General features: G+C 33.3%; 1 protein-coding gene across 1 annotated transcript in view; it reads right to left on the bottom strand.

Moving 5' to 3' along the window:
- The window catches only part of EYS (eyes shut homolog), a 1,652,140-nt gene that overhangs the window by 1,477,758 nt on the left and 153,932 nt on the right, over positions 1–20,450 (bottom strand). Inside the window, 1 exon segment of the mRNA XM_032864581.1 lies at positions 17,270–17,530. Coding sequence (XP_032720472.1) covers positions 17,270–17,530 — 261 coding nt within the window.

The raw sequence follows: 20,450 nt of genomic DNA, 5'->3' as shown, positions 1-20,450 counted from the left end.
CATAAAAATCCTTCTCATATAGAAAGAGCTCTTTTGGGGCACCTGGGTGGCTCAGTGGGTTAAAGCCTCTGCCTTCAGCTCAGGTCATGATCCCACGGTCCTGGGATCAAGCCCCACATCTGGCTCCCTGATCTGCGGGCAGTCTGCTTCTCCCACTCCCACTCCCCCTGCTTGTGTTCCCTTGCTATGTCTCTCTCTGTCTAATGAATAAATAAAATTAAAAGAAAAGAAAAAAATAAAAAGAGTTCTTTCAACATTCCAGAATTAATAAACAGCCAAAAATAAAAAGTCACTTAAAAATAGTCTTACAGATTTGTATCATAATTAGCATGTGAGAGATCAAAAATTATTTCATTATTCTTATGAACACTGGATAAATAAAAGTATGTTTTCTATACAACAGTAACCAGTAGTAGCTTTACAAACAGGCATTCAACTTTAATCTAAAAATAGAATATGAAGCAATGAGCACTGTGTGTGAGAAAGAGACAGAGTGAGAAATTTAAAATTAAATGAAGAACAAGGAAATTGCTATAAATAAAAAAAGGGAACTGAAAAGAAGCCAGTCAGGATGCCTAATGGTGGAAGAAGATAGTACTGAGAAGAAAGTGGGAGAATTGGGGAGATTATAGAATTGAAATTGTATTACAACAATGATTTGGAATGTTCTAATTAAAAGAAAAATTACATTTCAATCTGCATTCTTCTTCTATTCTTTGGCTATCTCCACTGGATCATCTACACTCAAATCTCAAGAATGCAGATTAAAATAGACATAGGTCTTCCCAGATTTTGTTATATATCGCATTAAATTTTTGAACCTATTTATTTACCAGAGCATATTGTAGAAAATTAGTGAAAACTCTATCACTAGTCTTCTGCTTTTATTTTTTTAATTTTTTTTTTTTAATTTGACAGACAGAAATCACAAGTAGGCAAAGAGGCAGGCAGAGAGAGAGAGAGAGAGAGAGAAAGAGGAGGAAGCAGGCTCCCTACTGAGCAGAGAGCTCAATGCGGGGCTCCATCCCAGGACCCTGGGACCATGACCTGAGCAGAAGGCAGAGGCTTTTAACCTACTGAGCCACCCAGGCGCCCCTAGTCTTCTGCTTTTTAAGCCAAGTATATTAATAAGGGTTAATTAATACTTCACCTATGAAACACTGAATTTATCATTTATCTCCAATCCCACAGCTATACCTGAATACAGATTGTTTTCACTAACTTTAAACAAGGGTAAGATTGTTTATTGTTTTTTTAGACAGCTAAAATTTGATGCACATGGGCATTCACTTAAGAGTAAATAATCTTGGGGCGCCTATATGGCTCAGTCATTAAGTGTCTGCCTTCAGCTCAGGTCATGATCCCAGGGCTCTGGGATTGAGCCCCACATCAGGCTCCTTGCTTGGTGGGAAGCCTGCTTCACCCTCTCCCACTCCCTCTGCTTGTGTTCCCTCTCTCACTGTCTCTCTCTATCAAATAAATAAATAAAATCTTAAAAAAAAAAGTAAATAATCTTGATAGTTTGAAAAATAAATGGATCTCAAAATATAAGTACTCCATCATCTCCTTAAATATTTTAAAACTGCATATATGAGTGCTTTTGATCCTTTTATTTTGAAGAATATTTCACTTTTGTTAGTGAAATTAATGGGAATATACCAGATATTCAAGTGATCTAAGTTTTAGAAATATCTAGTCCATAATTAGCTCATAAGCTATAGTTTATTCCAATTAGTATCAGTATACTTTATAGTTTTCATTTATTTATATCATTAACACTGAAAATTTGTCTCCAAAAGCAAGGGAAACAAAGGCAAAAATGAGCTATTAGTACTTCATCAAAATAAAAAGCTTTTGCACAGCAAAGGAAACAGTCATCAAAGTAAAAGACAACCAATAGAATGGGAGAAGATATTTGCAAAAGTCTTATCAGATAAAGGGCTGGTGCCCAAAATCTATAAAGAACTTAGCAAACTCAACACCCAAAGAACAAATGATCCAGTCAAGAAATGGGCAGAAGACATGAACAGACGTTTTCAAAGAAGACATCCAAGTGACCAATAAAAACATGAAAAAGTGCTCCACATCACTAGGCATCAGGGAAATACAAATCAAAACCACAGTGAGATACCACCTCACACCAGTCAGAATGGCTAAGATTAGTAAGTCAGGGAAACAACAGATGTTGGCGAGGACGTGGAAAAAGGGGAACCCTCTTACACTGTTGGTGGGAATGCAAGCTTGTGCAGCCACTCTGGAAAACAGTATGGAGGTCCTCAGAGAGTTGAAAATAGAGCTACCCTACAACCCAACTACATATTTATTCCAAAGATACAAATGTGGTGATCTGAAGTGGCACCTGCACCCCATGTTTACTGCAACAATGTTCATAATAGCCAAGCTATGGAAGGAGCCCCTGACGAATGAAGACAATGTGGTACACACACACACACACACACAATGGAATACTACTCGGCCATCAAAACGAGTGAAATCTCACCATCTGCAATGATGAGGCTGGAACTAGAGAGTATTACGCTAAGTTAAATAAGTCAGACTGAGAAAGACAATTACCATATGATCTCACTCATATGTGGAATTTAAGAAACAAAACAGGATCACGGGGGAAGTGAGGGAAAGTAAAAACAAGAAGAAATCAGAGAGGAAGACAAACTATAAGAGACTCTTAATCATAGGAAACAAACTGAGGGTTGCTGGAGGGGAAGAAGTAGGGGGCTGGGGTAACCGGGTGATGGGCATTAAGGAAGGCATGTGATTTAATGAGCCCTGGGTATAAGACTGAAGAATCACTGAACTCTACTTCTGAAACTAATAATATATTATATCTTAATTAAATGAATTTAAACATAAAAAATTATAATTATATATATTTACCTTGATCAATTAATAAATATACAGATCATAAATGTAGAAATGGGAAACAAAGTTCCATTTTTTTAAGGTCTTGCTTCTTCTAGAAATTTTCTATACATGTCTCAGCAGCCAACACTTCAACCTTGTCTTTTCAGAAGCACTTATGATCAAGAAGTGCAGGTTTAGAAGCATCCCTATTGTGCTTTATGCAAGACGATAAAGTTCCAATTTTTTATTATTGCTAGAAAAATATTTATCATAAATATTCCTATAATATTCTTTCTCAGTTTTCTACATCATAGTAATTTTCCACTGGAAGATAATTATCTAGAGTTGGGGAAAAATGTCTAATCACATAAAAGAGAAAGAATACTATGTGAGCATCACTAGCCAGTGGTATTAACCAGAGTCTGCCTCAAGTTGAGAGGATCAGACTTGGCAAAATAATTAGTCATAGCCATAACACAATGTCTGCAGGAGAGTTATGCAGCAGTCTAACTAGTGTTTACCAACAGGGAATCATCCCAACTGTAAGAAATCATAATTTATCTGGATGGAGCACAAAAACATACATTTTTAACAATTCCCTTTGGTGCCTATCATTCAGCCAGGTGAATCCTAATTCAGGTTAAGTATTTGAGAATCTGAATACCTAAACCCTAAAACCAAAACAAACAAACAAAACCCACTTTCTACAAAATATGGGATATTTTTAATTGTTTTATGCATACCCTTCAACAAAGCAGCAATGGGTTTCCTATCAAACACTTAACCCTTCCAAAGAAAGCCAGGAAACTGAAATTAATCTAACTTAAAAAGCCTCTCTGTCACACAGATGTACATACATACACATACATAGATACAGAATTGACAATTATACCTTATTATGCACAGGATAACTACTATAATAAGTTCTTATATTCAGGAATTATATCTTGCATATTTCATAAGTTTATCCTATAAAAGTTCAAAGAATGGTTAATAAATTACAATTTTTGAAACAAATACCTATGGAAGCACCTATTAGTGTTAGAAATAAGTATGAGGTGGGGGCGCCTGGGTGGCTCAGTGGGTTAAAGCCTCTGCCGTCGGCTCAGGTCATGATCCCAGGGTCCTGGGATTGAGCCCCACATCGGGCTCTCTGTTCAGTGGGAGCCTGCTTCTTCCTCTCTCTCTCTCTCTCTCTCTCTGCCTACTTGTGATCTCTGTCTGTCAAACAAATAAATAAAATCTTTAAAAAATAAAATAAAATAAAATAAAATAAAAATCTTTAAAAAAAAAGAAATAAGTATGAGAGAATCTTTGCAAATAAACATGTGAAATAGATTGGAAATAAGTAAGTAAAGTTGATTCTGCCCATTTAATATATTTGAGTCCTACCAAATTATTAAAAAGATAAATTTTACTAGGTAAATGATGGTTTTGGATATAGATTGCATAATAAAAATGATGGATTATTCATAGATTTGGAAAGGACCTTGAATATTATATATTTAAATATTCTACTTAGGGTAGAAAAAAATCTAATATTTATGGTATTTATATATAATTTACATCCTCCAATTTCCTCTATTCCTCCAAAACGTGAGAGAGCTTAATAAAAGGATAATATAAAATAAGGTCATTGATAAAAGATAGGAGATAGTCACAAAAGCAATGCTCTGAACATAGGGAAGAGAATGGAAATGTTTATGAAAGTATACAAGCCCAAGTTAAGACAGTTATTGAGAATGGAAACAAACATCTAATTTAATTTCCTGGCAACTATATCAAACTAGGAAATGTGGAGGATTATTTATTTTCATTCTTTAAGAAGAGGCAGAACATTAGTTTATCTGAATAGAGAAATTGATGGAAGTAAACTCAAACAGAACTTTTTCTATAATATAGCATGTGGCATCTTCAATGTTAAGTTTTAGAAAGATGTCAAAATCTCTTCATATAAATTTACCTTACATTTATAATATTCTATTAATGGTCAGCTTTATTATAAAACATCAAAAAACTAAATCAGCTCAATAAGCTTTATCATCATTCTGGCTTCAGGATTTATAATTAGTCACTTAACTATTTATATTACAAATATTTTTAAAATTTTAAAAAATATATGAAGGCAAATATCTTCTACAACCAAACTCTATTAATCATTACTCAGCCTTTTCATCACCCTGTTCATTCTGTCCTGACTCCATAAGCTCATAAGCTCTGTGGGACAGTATTAGCTGTAAAACATGGCAACCAAATCCTACTCAATAATTCTGATAGAGTCTCTAGTCAATCTACAGCTTTGAACATACTCCTTACATTTTATAATCACCCATGTTATGTGTCCTGATTCCTAAAGTAGAAGTTAAAAATAAATAAACAAAAATACATATGTTTAGAGTGCCCTGCATTGGGTTTATGCATATGACTCAGGTTCTACCAATCAGATGTCCAAGTGAGACTTGAATTCCAAAGTGAACAACTAGAGAAGCAACTATACATAACAGGGATGCAATGTTCATACAAGTGTCAGGCAGCCAGGCAGACATAATTGTTTTTATAATTTTCAATAAACACTGACAGAATATGTAGCATCCAGTCTTGAGTTTTATAGGACTGTTTTTTTGTTTCTGCTTTTTTCATGCTTGTTTTTTTTTTTTAAGATTTTATTTATTTATTTGACACAGAGAGAGAGAGAGAGAGATCACAAGTAGGCAGAGAGAGGAGGAAGCAGGCTCCCTGCTGAGCAGAGAGCCCGATGCAGGCCTCGATCCCAGGACCCTGAGATCATGACCTGAGCCGAAGGCAGAGGCTTTAACCCACTGAGCCACCCAGGCGCCCAACCTCATGCTTGGTTTTTGAGTTTCTCCTATTGCAGCCACTATGGTGTGGATGGACATGATTCTTGTCTGTAGAGCTATAGACTCTGACTTCTAGCTTTTAAGAGACTACTGCTATATTAATATTATTTAATAAATCTTTCTCTACTTAAACCTCCCAGAGTAAATTCTCTTTTCCTATATCTAAGCTTCTTGATGGACATACAGTCTTACCAGATTACAGTACAAATATTACCAGCCTTGATAGGTATGCTATGCTAAATCACCCCCCTCTTACACACCTTATGTATATATGCTTATGATAGGTCATATAAACCCAGTCTAATCTAAGTACATGTTGGAGATTCATATAACTCAGGTCAATGTACTACATTTGTCCATAAAATGAGTTTTTCTTACATAGCTGTAATTTTCCATGTCAAGAGATTTTGGATCCTGACTACTTTTTATGTCTGAGGGTCAATTTCAGGTTTATTCACTATGATGTTAATGCATTTAGTTCATTAATGTATAACATATTAATGTATTATCTGTACAAATACCTACTGACCACAGATTGTGGGACCTGTCAGCCACCATAATCGTGTGAACTAATTCCTTAGTCAATCAACAAACACAAATATATATATATAATACACACACACACACACACACACACACACACAGATGGATACATATGCATATATATGGATATGAAGATATATCTACACAGGTTCTGTTTCTCTGGAGGATTTTGACCAATACAGATTTTGGTACTAAAAGTGATTCTAGCGAAACAAAATTGGAAGAATGAGTTTTCTTAACTTGTACTAGGATATGTGAAATTGGCTTTCTAATCATATTAGATTTGAAGTTGCCAATGACTTTATTTCCAGTAGTAAAGAGTAAAGATAGTCCATGATGTGATCTGGCAATAGAGACATACAAAATGTTACCACTGGATCCTCCAAATCAAGCACTTATAAGAAGCAAGGATCTGGGTGACAATGTATACTATACTTTCAAACATTTTGCTTAAACTAACGAATTTATATTATGACACTGGCTGGCTGCTCTTAACGTCACTGGACAAAGTGAGTAAAGAAAGGATGAATTCCAGGATTTGAATTCTCGAATAAAATGTTACATAAATCACCTGAACATCTCTATTTGTGCTTTGAAGGAAATCCTCATGTCCTCTAACCACAGAGCTAACTAAGACTGCTGAAAATCAAATATAGAACCTCATCCTTTGACTAGCTGAATCACAATACAAGTTGAACTCCCAGGCTCACAGCATGTCTATTGTTAAAGTGAGGGCATTAACTGGGAAGGAACTGGATCCTGAAAAGGAATATAGATGTATGGGAAGAACCTGATAGAGCTGGGAACACCAAATCTCTAAATTTGATGACTGATCTTTCCCAGTGGAAGAGACCTCCACTCCAAATGGGCCTCTCTACTTCCTTAGGAAATTAACCCTGCAATGCCTGAAGAAACAGCAATGGACTCCCTTGAGGAAGTGCCATCCATGACAATGCCAATTCTTCTTAGTACCCCACCCTTAAAAACTCTCCTTGCTTCTAGAACTATAACTAGACTTAATCCCAGAAGGGCCCTAAAGGTGAGGTAGAATGCATGACCCAGTACACTCTAAAAGAAGTACTTGAGTTTTCTAACGTATACAGATAGAAATTCAGAGAACATGTGGATTTAGATATTAAAGGTGTGCAATAATGATGGAGGGAATATTAAGTCGGATCAAGACAAATTTATTAATATAACTTCAACAAATAAAACTAAAATTTTATGTGCGCTTATAACTCTATTAAAGTTGATAAAGTTAGTGTCTATTATAATTAGCATATCAATGATATAATGAAAATCCAACTATACTTCTTTGAAAATATCTCAGCTTATACATATATCCAGCTTAAATTTTGCTAGTATAATTCCATTCATCATTCATATTTAGTGTATACATATAAAAAGTACAAATTTACTAAATGGTTTTACATATATAATTAATTTCTATTACTTTATTTGATACCATGTATCAAGCGAAATAAATACATGTATGAAAGCACAGATAGGTTGTAGATAATTAGATGGATAGACTGACAGATAAATATATAATGCATTACTTTGTTAAGCTATATTTTAAAATGCCTAACACTGACAGATTTTATGAAGCAATAAACTTGGATTACTCTATAGCTTATCAAAACATATTTTATTAATTCATATTATGTAGCATTCATAGAGTAAGCTATTAATTTATTAAGTAGTCATACAGGAATTCTATTCCTAATTAAATGAAATAAAGTAAAATATTATTCTGAAAAATAGGCTAAAATTTCTTCTCTCTCTCTTTTTTATATACTCATGGGCATTTGATATTTTCTGGCTATGTTTTAGGTCTGAGTGAACTGGAATAAGTGTTTTCTTTCATATCTTCTGATATGATAAAGATTATTGACAATCTTATTTTCCCCCTGCTTTAAAGGTCTCATTAACATTAATGCACTCCCTTGAAAGAAAATGTTTCAGAAACAAATTCTGAACCTCAACATTCCTATATAACCACTAAATATAACAGTAATTTGAAAGGTAGTATAGATCTCTTCTAAAAATAATAACATAAATATTAAATTTTAAGATAAGAAATGGATAATTGGAAAATTGGATTTAAAATGTCCATGTCATTTTCTGATACATTTTCTGGCTTAAGTCTCTGAAATATAACTTTGTGATCATTTTAATGCTATTTGTACTTTGACTAGTTTGTCCATTATTATTTCTCACAGAATTTAAATTAAAAATCACAATTTTCATATTTGTGAGGCCAGCCCAAGATTACCTTTAAGTTGTAACTAAAATAACAGAAGATAGAGAAGATCCCACTTTCTGAGGGATACAAAAAAAGCGCATTTTTTTCTCTGTTGCATTTTTGGCTGCTGTTTTGTAATACTTTTTAGATTTAGTCAGCATTTTTGAAGCTTGTACAGATTAGAATTCTCCTTAGAAATACCCTGACAGCAAGAAAATCCATGTTATCTTCTATGTATAAAAATGATCATTCTGGAGAGGTACTTTCCTTCAATAGCACTTGGAAGCTTGTTTAAATAATGTAGCAGCAGAATGAAATTTTCAGATAAATTAGAAAAGTACAAAAATATAAAGAATTATGAAATGGCTACCCACAGAAAAATTATTAATAGGAAATTTTGTAAACATACAAATATGACTGGCATAGCAAGTTGAATTGTGAGTCCAGAAGTAATTTAGTTCCTAATGCAAAGAGAATGGAATTCGGGAACTACATAATTTAACTTACGACAGTATGCAGAAAAGTCAGGAAGAAAAATTCCCCAGCTACTGCTGGAACTTAACACATCTTGTAACAATATTCTGGACGATGATGTCATGGACTACTTTGGCCTCTACCCATCATGAGTTTGCCTGGACTAGCAAAGAATGCTTCCTGGGATAGTCAGGCAACCCGGGAATGAAAAGGAATTTCGGACCTACCCCAAATATTCTCCCCAACCATTTCTTTATTATGTCTATTGGATATCATAAATACAGAAAATATTAAGTTAGATTTTACAGCCAGTAAATTAATTCTACTTGGAACAATGTTATTTCCATACCTCTACCTGTATATAATAAAATGTTTATTTCGATCTTCGTTTTTTATTTATTCTCATTCTGCTATTGCTCAGTTGCTTAATAATTAAAATTACTATATAGTATGTATGTATCATACTTCCAAATTAACAATCTATTCCTTATATATTATCTCAATCTCCACCAAATGTAGACATGTCCTGCTGTCATTTGTTATTTCTTGTTTTGGGTACCTGTTATTTCAATAAGCTTTTAAAAAACTCAGTTTCATTCCATTAGTCCTTCAAGTATTATATTTTCTAAGCCCCAGGCAAAATTATTGACTATTATTGACATCAAGTTAGAATCTTGGTTGAATTAAAAATAGAATTTCTACATCTTTTGAATTAAAAATTAGGACCTAGAAACCCATGGAAATATACAAGTATCTTCAACACTTAACATATGATGTCTTTAATAGTAATAAAAATACATTTTCCCTAATAAGTAAAAATAATTCTTTAAAAGAACTAAAAATGCTTTGAGTGAAAAGAAAAAGAAAAATATCAAAATAAGTTGTCAGTAACATGCTGACACTTATTTATGATGCGTAGCTTCACAATGAAATTTCAATTCTTTGTGGCCATGGGCTTCTTCATATTTGATGCAATTTAAAATAGCTAATGGGGTTTTGTTGTTTTGTTTTTTGTTGTTATTATCGTTTGGATGGCTGCCAGTTTGTTAGCTGGTTTACTGATTTTTTTTTTTTTTTAACTTCAATGGGAAAATGCAAAAAAAAAAAAAAAAAGAAAGAAATTAAGTTGGACCAACTAAAGGACTCTTATGCTCTAGTAATATTATCACCTCCCATTAATATACTGGATTTCTTTCAGGAAACTCAAGATCCATTCAGTAGTTCTAACATTTGGGGCAAGTAGATAGACAAAGGGAAGATGGAATGTCAACCTATATAATAGGGAAACTGAAAAAGAAGTAAGGTGCTTTATAGAGATTACTGTCCCTATCTGAAACAGGACCAAAAGTCATTTCTCCTTTAGCTACTTTGGCCCAGAATGGGTGAACTTCTTGCTTATATTTTTATTGCCATGTGCTTTGGAATACTCCACAGTATAAAAATGAGCTCAGCATAAATATTAAATACATCAATACAAATATCTCATGTTAAGATGAATATAGTGGGTCATTTCCCTTGGGAAGTTAATTTGTACTACTTCTGATGAAAAGCTGCTCATCTTCCTTATTACAAAATGGTTATTTTATAACACTTTAATATAAATGCTTGACCTTTAGAAATCCAGTTCTTTTGGAGAAAATCCCCGATGCGCTTACAATTAGAACCAATGTTGAATATTTTGTGTTGCCAGACCACTAATTAAATTCCTGCACATAACCTTTTTCTTCCTGAAATGCAACATTTAGTAAATTATTTTATAATTATGCAAACATTGTTTTGCATAGTGTTTGCATTTTAATGAGTTTAGGGGAAACCACAATTTAGAATGAAATCAGAATCTGAAAGAAAAGGTGTACTAAAGCTAAAAAAGATGCCATCTAATCCTCATGACACACACTACTTTCAGCGAGGCTGGAATTCCTTTACCATTTTAAATTTCCATATTTTCTGTTTTTTTTTTTTTTTTTTTTTTTGGTTTTTGAAGAAGTTTAAATATAAACCCATAAAGGACAGAATAAGAATCTTCCAGAGTGAAGAACAACTGTCCTCTTTCCCACAGCTTTTTAATATTATCTCTCAAATATGTGTCTATGGCTCCTGTCTTCTATTTGGTTAAAAGAGCCTTCAATAAGCTCAAAGCTGAAGGATCAATGTAGACAGAAATATAATTCCTATCATAATTTCCTTGATTTCAGCAGTATTTCAATCACATGAATAGAGCAGTATATTAGTAACATGCTAAATATATATTAATTATTTAAAGGCAATTTTGTGACAGAATTACCTAAAAATATTTGAATTTCCTATTTTGTCAAACATTTTGATCTCACACCCATTTTCTGTTCTTTAGAATATAATCAGTATACATAAGCCTCAAGCTTGCATATAAGAGAATATTATAAGTAAACACCTGGCTCAAGTTGTGGCATGACTCATGTGACACATTTGGTATCTCAGTTGTCTGAGCCTTTTGCTAAATTTTCTGTGCCATGATGTGCTTTATAAAATAAAATATACGAACCAATAAATAGGAGTAAAAGATAGTATAGGACAAGCAATATCACATGATAGACATGTAGATGACAGATACACACATGCATATATATGTATATGCATGTGTGTATATATATATATATATGTAAAATCAGCAAAGACATACATCTTTAAATACATCACTATCCAAGACATTTAATTTGTAGTCACAGTCACTTCATTCATTTAACTCATCTACTGCTCTCTTATTATATCTTTTAAGTACAAACATGAAATAACTGTATACTTAGACAAACAGAAAATGGAGAATTCATCACAGCAGAAATGCTTAAAATAATATGCTAAATAATGATTATCATACATATGGTAAGAGAAGGCCATTGGAAGCCTGGAAGTATATGAAGGAAATAACAACAATAAAAGAGCAAAATGAAGGTAAATCTAAATAAATATTGTCTATGTAAAATGATAACAATAGTGTCTTGCACAGTTTTAAGTATATACAAAACAACATATTCAAAAATATGCACTTATCTGGAGGGTTAAACGTGGTAAAAGTGTGTAAGCCCTACGCATTTCCTGAAACGTGGTACAAGCACTAATTTATATTAAAATATGTTATACTAATTAAAATGTTGTATCTGTAGGGTGAGCATCTAAGAAGAACGAAAGTATATTTAAGAGGAATAAATGGAATAAGAAAATATGTAATTAACCAAAAGAATATAGGAAGGGAGAAAAAAATGTATTAGAGAACATACAAAACAAATGGAAAATAAATAATGTAGGCACATATTTCAATCCAAGTACAAAATAAAATAATTATGTGAAATATAAATGGACTAAAATCTCCATATAAAAGACAAAAGCAAAAGTAATACTAGACAAAGGAATATCCCAGAAATAGGTATTAAAAAGGAAAATATATTTATTTTATAAAAATATGATTTAAAGATAAACTGAAGTTTGGGAATATATAACATGGCACAGCATAACATACTTTGAGCTACACAAGACAGCCCCAATTAAAAAAGCAAAATTTTAGAAGAACTACTTGGAAATTATTAGAAAAAAAAATTGACACAAGGGCCTCTAACTTATTTTTATTGCATGTATATATATGTGTACATTTTGTATATATGTATATGTATGTTTATACCTATGAAAGCATACAGGGAAATGAATCCAACATTTTGCTACACATCAAAACCATATGGGAGTCTGGTGTACAGAATGAAAGATTTTTGTTCTTCAACACTACTTTCAAACACTTGAATATGCTACACTTGAGGTGGCACTAAAAATCTCTCTTCCTCAAAAATCTCTTGAGATTAATTTTCTCCAACCTGATATGAAAATCATAGGAAAGAAATTTTAAAGAATATACACAAATTTTATTATTTCTAAATATCCAACTACTATTCTAAAAAATTATCATATGCTAAGCCACTATGAACCCAATATTCATTTCTTTTGCCCTCAAGGCACACACTGCTAACAAATTACAAGAAATTATTACAAATTATAAAAGACTTCACAATAGGGATTTTTCTCAGGAACTTTCCCTTGAGCCTACAAGTAGCTACTAGTAATCCTCTACAGTTAGGTAAACTATAAAAATAATTTCATTTCTCTGTATGTTTTCAAAATAAAAAGGAAAAATATACCAAAAGCAATTATTGATGACCCTATTTTGTATTAATGATGCAGTAACACTGGAAATTAAGAACCAAAGAATAAACAAAATTTCCAAGTAACTTAGAAATCTTATCTTCAAACACCATATTGACTCACAGACAAAGTTGGAAATCAAGCATTAAATAAGTCTATTTAGAAAGCAGTAAAAATTTAAAAAATAATAAAAACCTGTATATCGAATTTCTAAAATAAAGGCAAAATAATACCCCAAGTAAAATCTATAGCTCCAAAAGTTCACCATTAAATAACAAACTAAAGATTACAAAGAAACAAAAATTAAAGAATAAAAAGAGCAAGACTTTGTGATGTTTCCTAAAGCTAAAGAAAGGAATTCTATTGTTAAATATATAAAATACTAAATATAAAGCAGAAAACTTGAGAATTTTAAGTTTATGAACTTGGTCCTTGAAAATAACAACTGTATTAAACTACAGCTAATCAGAAAACACACACACATATGTAAAAATCAAGATAAAATTGAAAAATTAACATTAAGTCAGATAAAATTATTATTATATGACAATTAAAGTTCAAAGCCATTTATATTAATAACTAAATCAAGTCATATAACTTAGCAAAATGACTCAATAAAACCCTGGAAAGTGATGATAAATTTATAAAAAGAACTAATCTTCCTAAGAGTAATATTTAACTTATTAGTTATTTGCAATAAAAATAAGGAATTTTTGTAAACTTTCAATTTTATTTTAAATATTTCAGGGTGCAGAGTAAAAAGGACTGTTTTTCATGTCTTTGTATAAAGTAAGCATAAATGTGTAAGACTGAAAACAAAACTTCTAAAAATACATATAAAAGACCAATTTGTGAATGCATGTATATATTCAAAAGCATTTAAAAGTTATAAAAATAAAAGTAAACGTTATTGTACTAAATGGCTATTATGCAATATTATTACTTCACCTCCTATTAAGATTTTTTTAAATTAGAAATGAAAGATTCCACCTTATTTATTATCTATTCAATATCAAGCTGAGACTTTAAAAAGAAAAGAAAGTTGTCATCTGGGAGGGTAGAGAACCACAGAGCTGTGCAAGTCAGATTTATAATACTATAGCAGAGAAGAAGTTTGCTTTTAAGATAGAGGCCCTTACTATATAATCAGTTGAGAAGAAAGTAGGCTGTCAAGGAGGCTTAGCTCAGGCCCACTTTATTTATTTTTATTTTATTTTTATTTTTTTTAAGGCCCATTTTAAATATGGGAAAGCTGGGCTTAATTGTATAGAACTACTTGGATCCTCCTGCTAACCAAAGAGCTTCCTAGCCTCTCCCTGTACCAAAACAACCATAAGAGGAGGAAAAGGAGAATTTGGTTACTTAAGTCAAGAGCAGGAGAAACCCAAAATATTTTAAATAAAGACAAAGATAACTCAAGAATTTATCCGACTAGCTCACAGCTCTTATTTTGACTATAAGCCATTTTAAAAACCAGCAATGTTGAAAGTGTCAAACTGACAAGGAAAAAAATTATCTAAAAATAAATAAAATTTTTATTCCATTACTAAAATATCATAGATATGAATAACAAGAGAATTTGAAAAAGGCTATTGCCTGAAAAAAACCCACTGGAATTATTCCCAGATTTTAAAATCTTTAGATAACTTCAGATAATAGCACTGGAATTAAGTTTAAATCATGTAAGATCCACCCAAGTATATGGCCTTCCCATATGATGACATCATCTTGCTCTAGGAGTTAATGCTCACCAAGAGATTAGATTAGATGGGTTCCTCACACTCTGCTGAGTGACAGCTCTCACTTGAAACTAAATTTTACATTTTCGTATCCATACCAACCTTCTTCATGAATATAATAACAGGCTAGAAGAGCAGTTCTCTGAGTGTGGTTCATGATCCAGCAGCATCAGGATCACCCAGACCTACTGAGCCCCAGAATTGCTGAATGAGAAACACCTGAGATAGGGCTGACACTCTGAGGTTTAACATCCAGGTGATTCTCATGAGCATTCAAGTTTGTGATCTCCTGGGCTAAATATACAGGGATAACATTTAACCTAGAAGTTTGCATATAAGGCTGAAACTCCCCCAAAAGGTGATGGGATAAAGAAAGAAGTGTTTATACTTCATATGAAAGGTATGGTAATATTACCTTATAAATTTCTATAGGAAACACATGAGTTCATAGATGGAGGTAGTGAAGCTATATTAAGGGGATAAAAGAGAGAGGGTAGAAACCACATGGAAGGGAGAAAAGGAAAGGAGAAATTAAAAAAAATAAAGGGAAAGAAACTAGGTAGAAGAGGAGAGACTGGATAGAGGAAAACTCCAGATGAAGAGAGAGAGAGAGTATGGACATATGGAGAAGCCAGACAGAGGGAGAGAAAGAGGTGGAAGAGAAAAGGGGCACTGATTTTAAATTGCTGCCAAATATTCTGCTTTCAGTGGGATTAATTGTGCAACTTTGGGAAAGTTGAGACTAATCAGTTTTTTCACATTTCACTGCATGAAGACTTTAAAAGTAGACTGAATATTTAGATATGAGGAAACCCACAGAGTTCTTTGCAATTCAGTAGAAACAGAGAGACTTCATAGGAGATATAGGCCTTCCTAATAATACAGGCTTGTAAATCTTAAATTGGATTTAATTTTTTATCCCCAACTGAAGAGTGAGTCATACCGATTTTCTACAATATGTCAGTGAGTGCTACATGTGGTTTAACTATATAGTGTGTGCATGTGTGTGTATATATACACATAAATACAAATTTAATGATCATATAATTTATAGCCAATATACATCTTGATATATAAAATGACAGGGTCTCGCTGATTATGTGTGCACATATACATATGTACATATGCACACAGATTATACAAATATCAAAGGACATTTTCTCTTAGTAATGGTATTAAGAGGAGTTAAATTCTATTCTTTATTCCATTTTATGTACACTTGAGGCTTAATATATTTTCACTAAGTTTTGGAGGATATCCTGTTTACAAAACAGGTGTATGTATGTATTTGTTTTTCCCTAAGGCAGATAACTATGTTTCAACAACACTAGCACCTTTTATGCTATTTTATTTTTACTAAGAACATGTTTGAAATGTGAAATGTGAAGTAATGGGACAAACTTTTTAGCAAGTTTGCCAAAATTCGTACACTCAAATATATTTTCATTAAAACAAAAAAAACAAAAAAAACAAGAACTAATCTCGATAGCCATACATTTATTCCAATAATATTGCCATTCTATTCTTGAAACTTACCTTTTTCAATTGCTTCCAAAACTTTCAGGATATTGCTTTAAATATCAAATAGATAAAAATATTTTTCATTTTAAGATGGAAATGCAAATAATGCTTAGAGTTGGGTCTGCTTAATAAAAGGGGATATCAAGTTGCACAGAACTTTTTTTTACATTATTTTACATAAAGTTAGGTGTGATTTAAAAGTGACAATATTATTTTATTCTTTTTGGCCTCCATACTGCTTTTTATAAAGCAATTAAAATAGTTCTGAAATTATTATTAATAATCATTTCAGTGTAAGAACAAGCATAAAATCTCAAACAACATAAATTTGAGTGCTTAATTTGTGATATTTTTAAATCAAAGGATGCCTTTTACTACATAGCCACTGTGAATATCGTCTTCTGTGACTTTACAAAGGATATAGTATGTTTGTGGTTTTATGGAATTTTTTTAATCTTACTAATGGAGCATTAAACTGACCTGGAAAATACAGAATTAAGTTTTAGTTTTAATCTAAGCACTCAGTGTACCTGGCAGCCAAAGAGGAGGTTGAAGGGCAATATCGTAGCTGTTTAGGTGAAATTATTGAGAGGTTAAGGCTGCCTGTTCTTCTCCTCTGAACTTTGACATATATATCAGTCTCTACAGTTTAGCCTGGCCTTTTTAGCCTCATTTGCATGAGCCAAGGCTGTATAGTCAGCAATGTAACTGCCCAAAGAACCAATCCTATTAGTCCAAGTGAAGATATTTCTTCTTTGCTAAATGAGAAAGCAGGCTACAATACCAATCATTAGATACATTTGAAAAACATTAAATACATGTATTAACATTAGCCCCTAGAGAATTTGATTTCTCAGAAATACTTGCCTGTAAATCCTGGGATACATTTGCAGTAGAAATGGACACTTAAATGTATACCGGTTGCTTCATTTTTGCAGGGCACAGATTTACAATCTTCAGTTTCTATTTCACAGATGTTTCTTTCAGATCTTTGCGGACAGCTACAGTTGCAGTTGTGCAAATGGACCAAGCAGAAGCCATGCACTGACGTACTCTGGTTTCCTAAGCAATCTTCAACACTGAGGTTATAGAATCCGTCCATGTAAACAGGAGAACAGCTGCATCTGCAACATGCAAAAACAAAAAATCCAATTAGTCGTAAAATTTAAATACATATTCATTTAAATACACAGGATAGCAATACAATAAATATGGTTGTGGGCACACTTTTAAAATATTCTTAGAGAAAATGTTGGTTCTTGGCAAAACTTAATATTGCTTATTGTAGAGAGTGAGTAAAAAGAACTTTAGAAAAAGACAGACCTAGACTCAAACACAGGTTCTGCCACTAATTTCTATGTAACCTAGGATAGCATCATTAACCCTCCTGAGGCTAAATGACAAGGTTAACATTTGCCAGAATTTCTGTGAAAATTTGCAGTGTGAGAGCCTGACAATTACCTTTCTGATTGCAAGGTGAATGCTCAACATAAACTTTTGAGTGTCAGGCATTCATTTCAAAGATATTTATCCTGAATAAACACACTGCCAGCTACACAAATAGATGAAGGGGCAGCCTGACCCACCTTTTTACAAAACCTTGTTTTTTTACAAAACCCTTTTTACAAAACCTTGGTTGACCTAGATAACCGACCTTATGTGTGACCTTTCTTTTCCCTTCCCGCTCTTTAACTTCCGTTGGCTGCCGTGTTTTAAGATTTTATTTATTTATTTGACAGACAGAGATCACAAGTAGGCAGAGAGTCAGTCAGAGAGAGAGGGAAGCAGGCTCCCCGCTGAGCAGAGAGCCTGATGCAGGACTTGCTCCCAGCATCCTGGGATCATGACCTCAGCTGAAGGCAGTGGCCTTAACTCACTGAGCAACCCAGGATCCCCAGCTGGCGTGTTTTAAATTCACCAACAGAGTGAATCCAAGAAACCCTAGGCACCCCCCCTCATCTCAATAAAGCCACAACTCTAGGTCGGCTCTCTTTTTACCTGATATTTAACCTGTGTGGCCTGCCCTGTCAGCGGGAACCCGAGGTTAAAAGCGAAAAAACAAAAAACAAAAGAAAAGCCCTTGTTCTTTCAACGAGGAGCATCTTGCAATTCTGAGAAACAAAACAAAACAAAACAAAACACAGGAGACAGTCCTGCAACACTGGCTTGAGGAAATGCCTGTGTGGGGTCTCCAGAAGTCAGCACTGACCCTAGAGAGTGCCCCAGAATTCCCGACAGGTAGGTGAGTGTCCCAGGCATTGGCAGCCGACAAGTGAGTGATGAGCGCACCAGGCATTCCTAATCAATAGCATTACTATTGATAGGCTGAGACATGCACAAAACAAATTTGAAATATTTAACCTCATGCCTAAGAGAAATGGGGTTTTAATTAATAACAGTTTCCATTGAAAGTATCCATTCATTCATTTCTACATTCATTCCATAGATATAGATCTTTGCGTTTTCTATATGACTGGCATTGACCTAAATATACCGAACAAACATTCTTGGGTCTTTATAGATTAGGCACCACCTTTGGTAAAGTGGATTATGAAATGCTATCTTATTACAATTATACACCATATAATATGCACACATTATTCCTTTGAATATTGTATATACATGCACATAAAGCATCAGAAAAAGAACATGAGAGGTAAGAAAGAAACCTAAATCAGAGATAATCTTTGGTCTAAAGTATAGTGCTGTAATTTTGAAGTATCCTTCGCCAACTATTCAAAGGACACTTAAGATAATCATATAAACATGTCAATGAGTGGAGAAGAGCAATGTCAAATTACTTTGCTTGTTATTATTAGTGAAAATTAACCTACTGAACCTAAGTCATTACACTCATAAATTCATATGATGGTAGGTGTTTGGAGCCAGCAAGAATGTTAAGCGTCAATTTGTTCAAACCTTTCTTCTTGTAGTTGTGAGAAACTTAGCCATTTAATGCAATTTGCCAAGGATCACTGAGATTGTTAATGGCAGTTAGGATAGTTGATGCTTTGATATATTCAAAGCACTGGCCTTGGAATAGGAACCTTGGTTCTAATTCTTCTCTAACTTATTTAGAAGTTTTTGTGCCCTAGTTTTCTCATCTGTAAAATTATCAGTACTACATCTATTCCATAGAAGAGGATTAAGTGTGTTCATTACTGGGCAGGTAAGGCGGATACCAACCATATCATATGTGTATATGTTAACTTGAAATAAAGTAATTGAACACAGGCACGGCAGCGATAAATGGAGACTGATTATAGTAGTTTCTTTTTAGAAATTCAAGTAGGATGATATGATTTTCCAATATGGTTAAAAAATTCTAATACACTTCTGAATAAAACATAGTATGTCCTTGATCAACATGAAAGTTTCATTCCTGGAAAATCCAATGATTATTAAAATTTTATGAAAATATTTTGTGTCACTATGTAAAATGAAGTTAAGATATTGGCTCAGATAGTTATAAAAAGGTTTTATATCCACATTAATGTATGCTGGGACTTTTGGAAATTGTGCAAACCATGGAACACTTTTTGTTGTTCATGGAATCATTCTGTGCATTGAAAGATTTATAACATTCATCATCCATCACTTACCTTCTAAATGTTAGCTGTTTCAACCAATTATACTGAATATTAGAATGGCCCTAGAGGGGCACCTGGGTGGCTCAGTGGGTTAAGCCTCAGCCTTTGGCTTAGGTCATGGTCTCAGGGTCCTGGGATCAAGCCCTGCATTGGGCTCTCTGCTCTGCAGGGAGCCTGCTTTCCCCCTCTCCCCCCGCCTGCCTCTCTGCCTACTTGTGATCTCCGTCTGGCAAATAAATAAATTAAATCTTAAAAAAAAAAAAAAAAAGAATGACCCTAGAATCCAAAATGTCCCCAGAATATAAGACCATCTCTTTGAAAAATCATTGACCTAAATAAATTTCTCTAGTTTACTAAAGCACTCAACCAATCATGTACAAGTTTGTGGAGCATTTTGTCATCCCAATTAATAATATGCATGTAAATGCTGGTATACATGCATATATGGATACCT

Source organism: Lontra canadensis, unplaced genomic scaffold, assembly GCF_010015895.1.
Source record: "Lontra canadensis isolate GAN:19392208 unplaced genomic scaffold, GSC_riverotter_1.0 scaffold27, whole genome shotgun sequence".
NCBI lineage: Eukaryota > Metazoa > Chordata > Mammalia > Carnivora > Mustelidae > Lontra > Lontra canadensis.
This window is presented reverse-complemented; position numbering and strand designations above follow the sequence as displayed.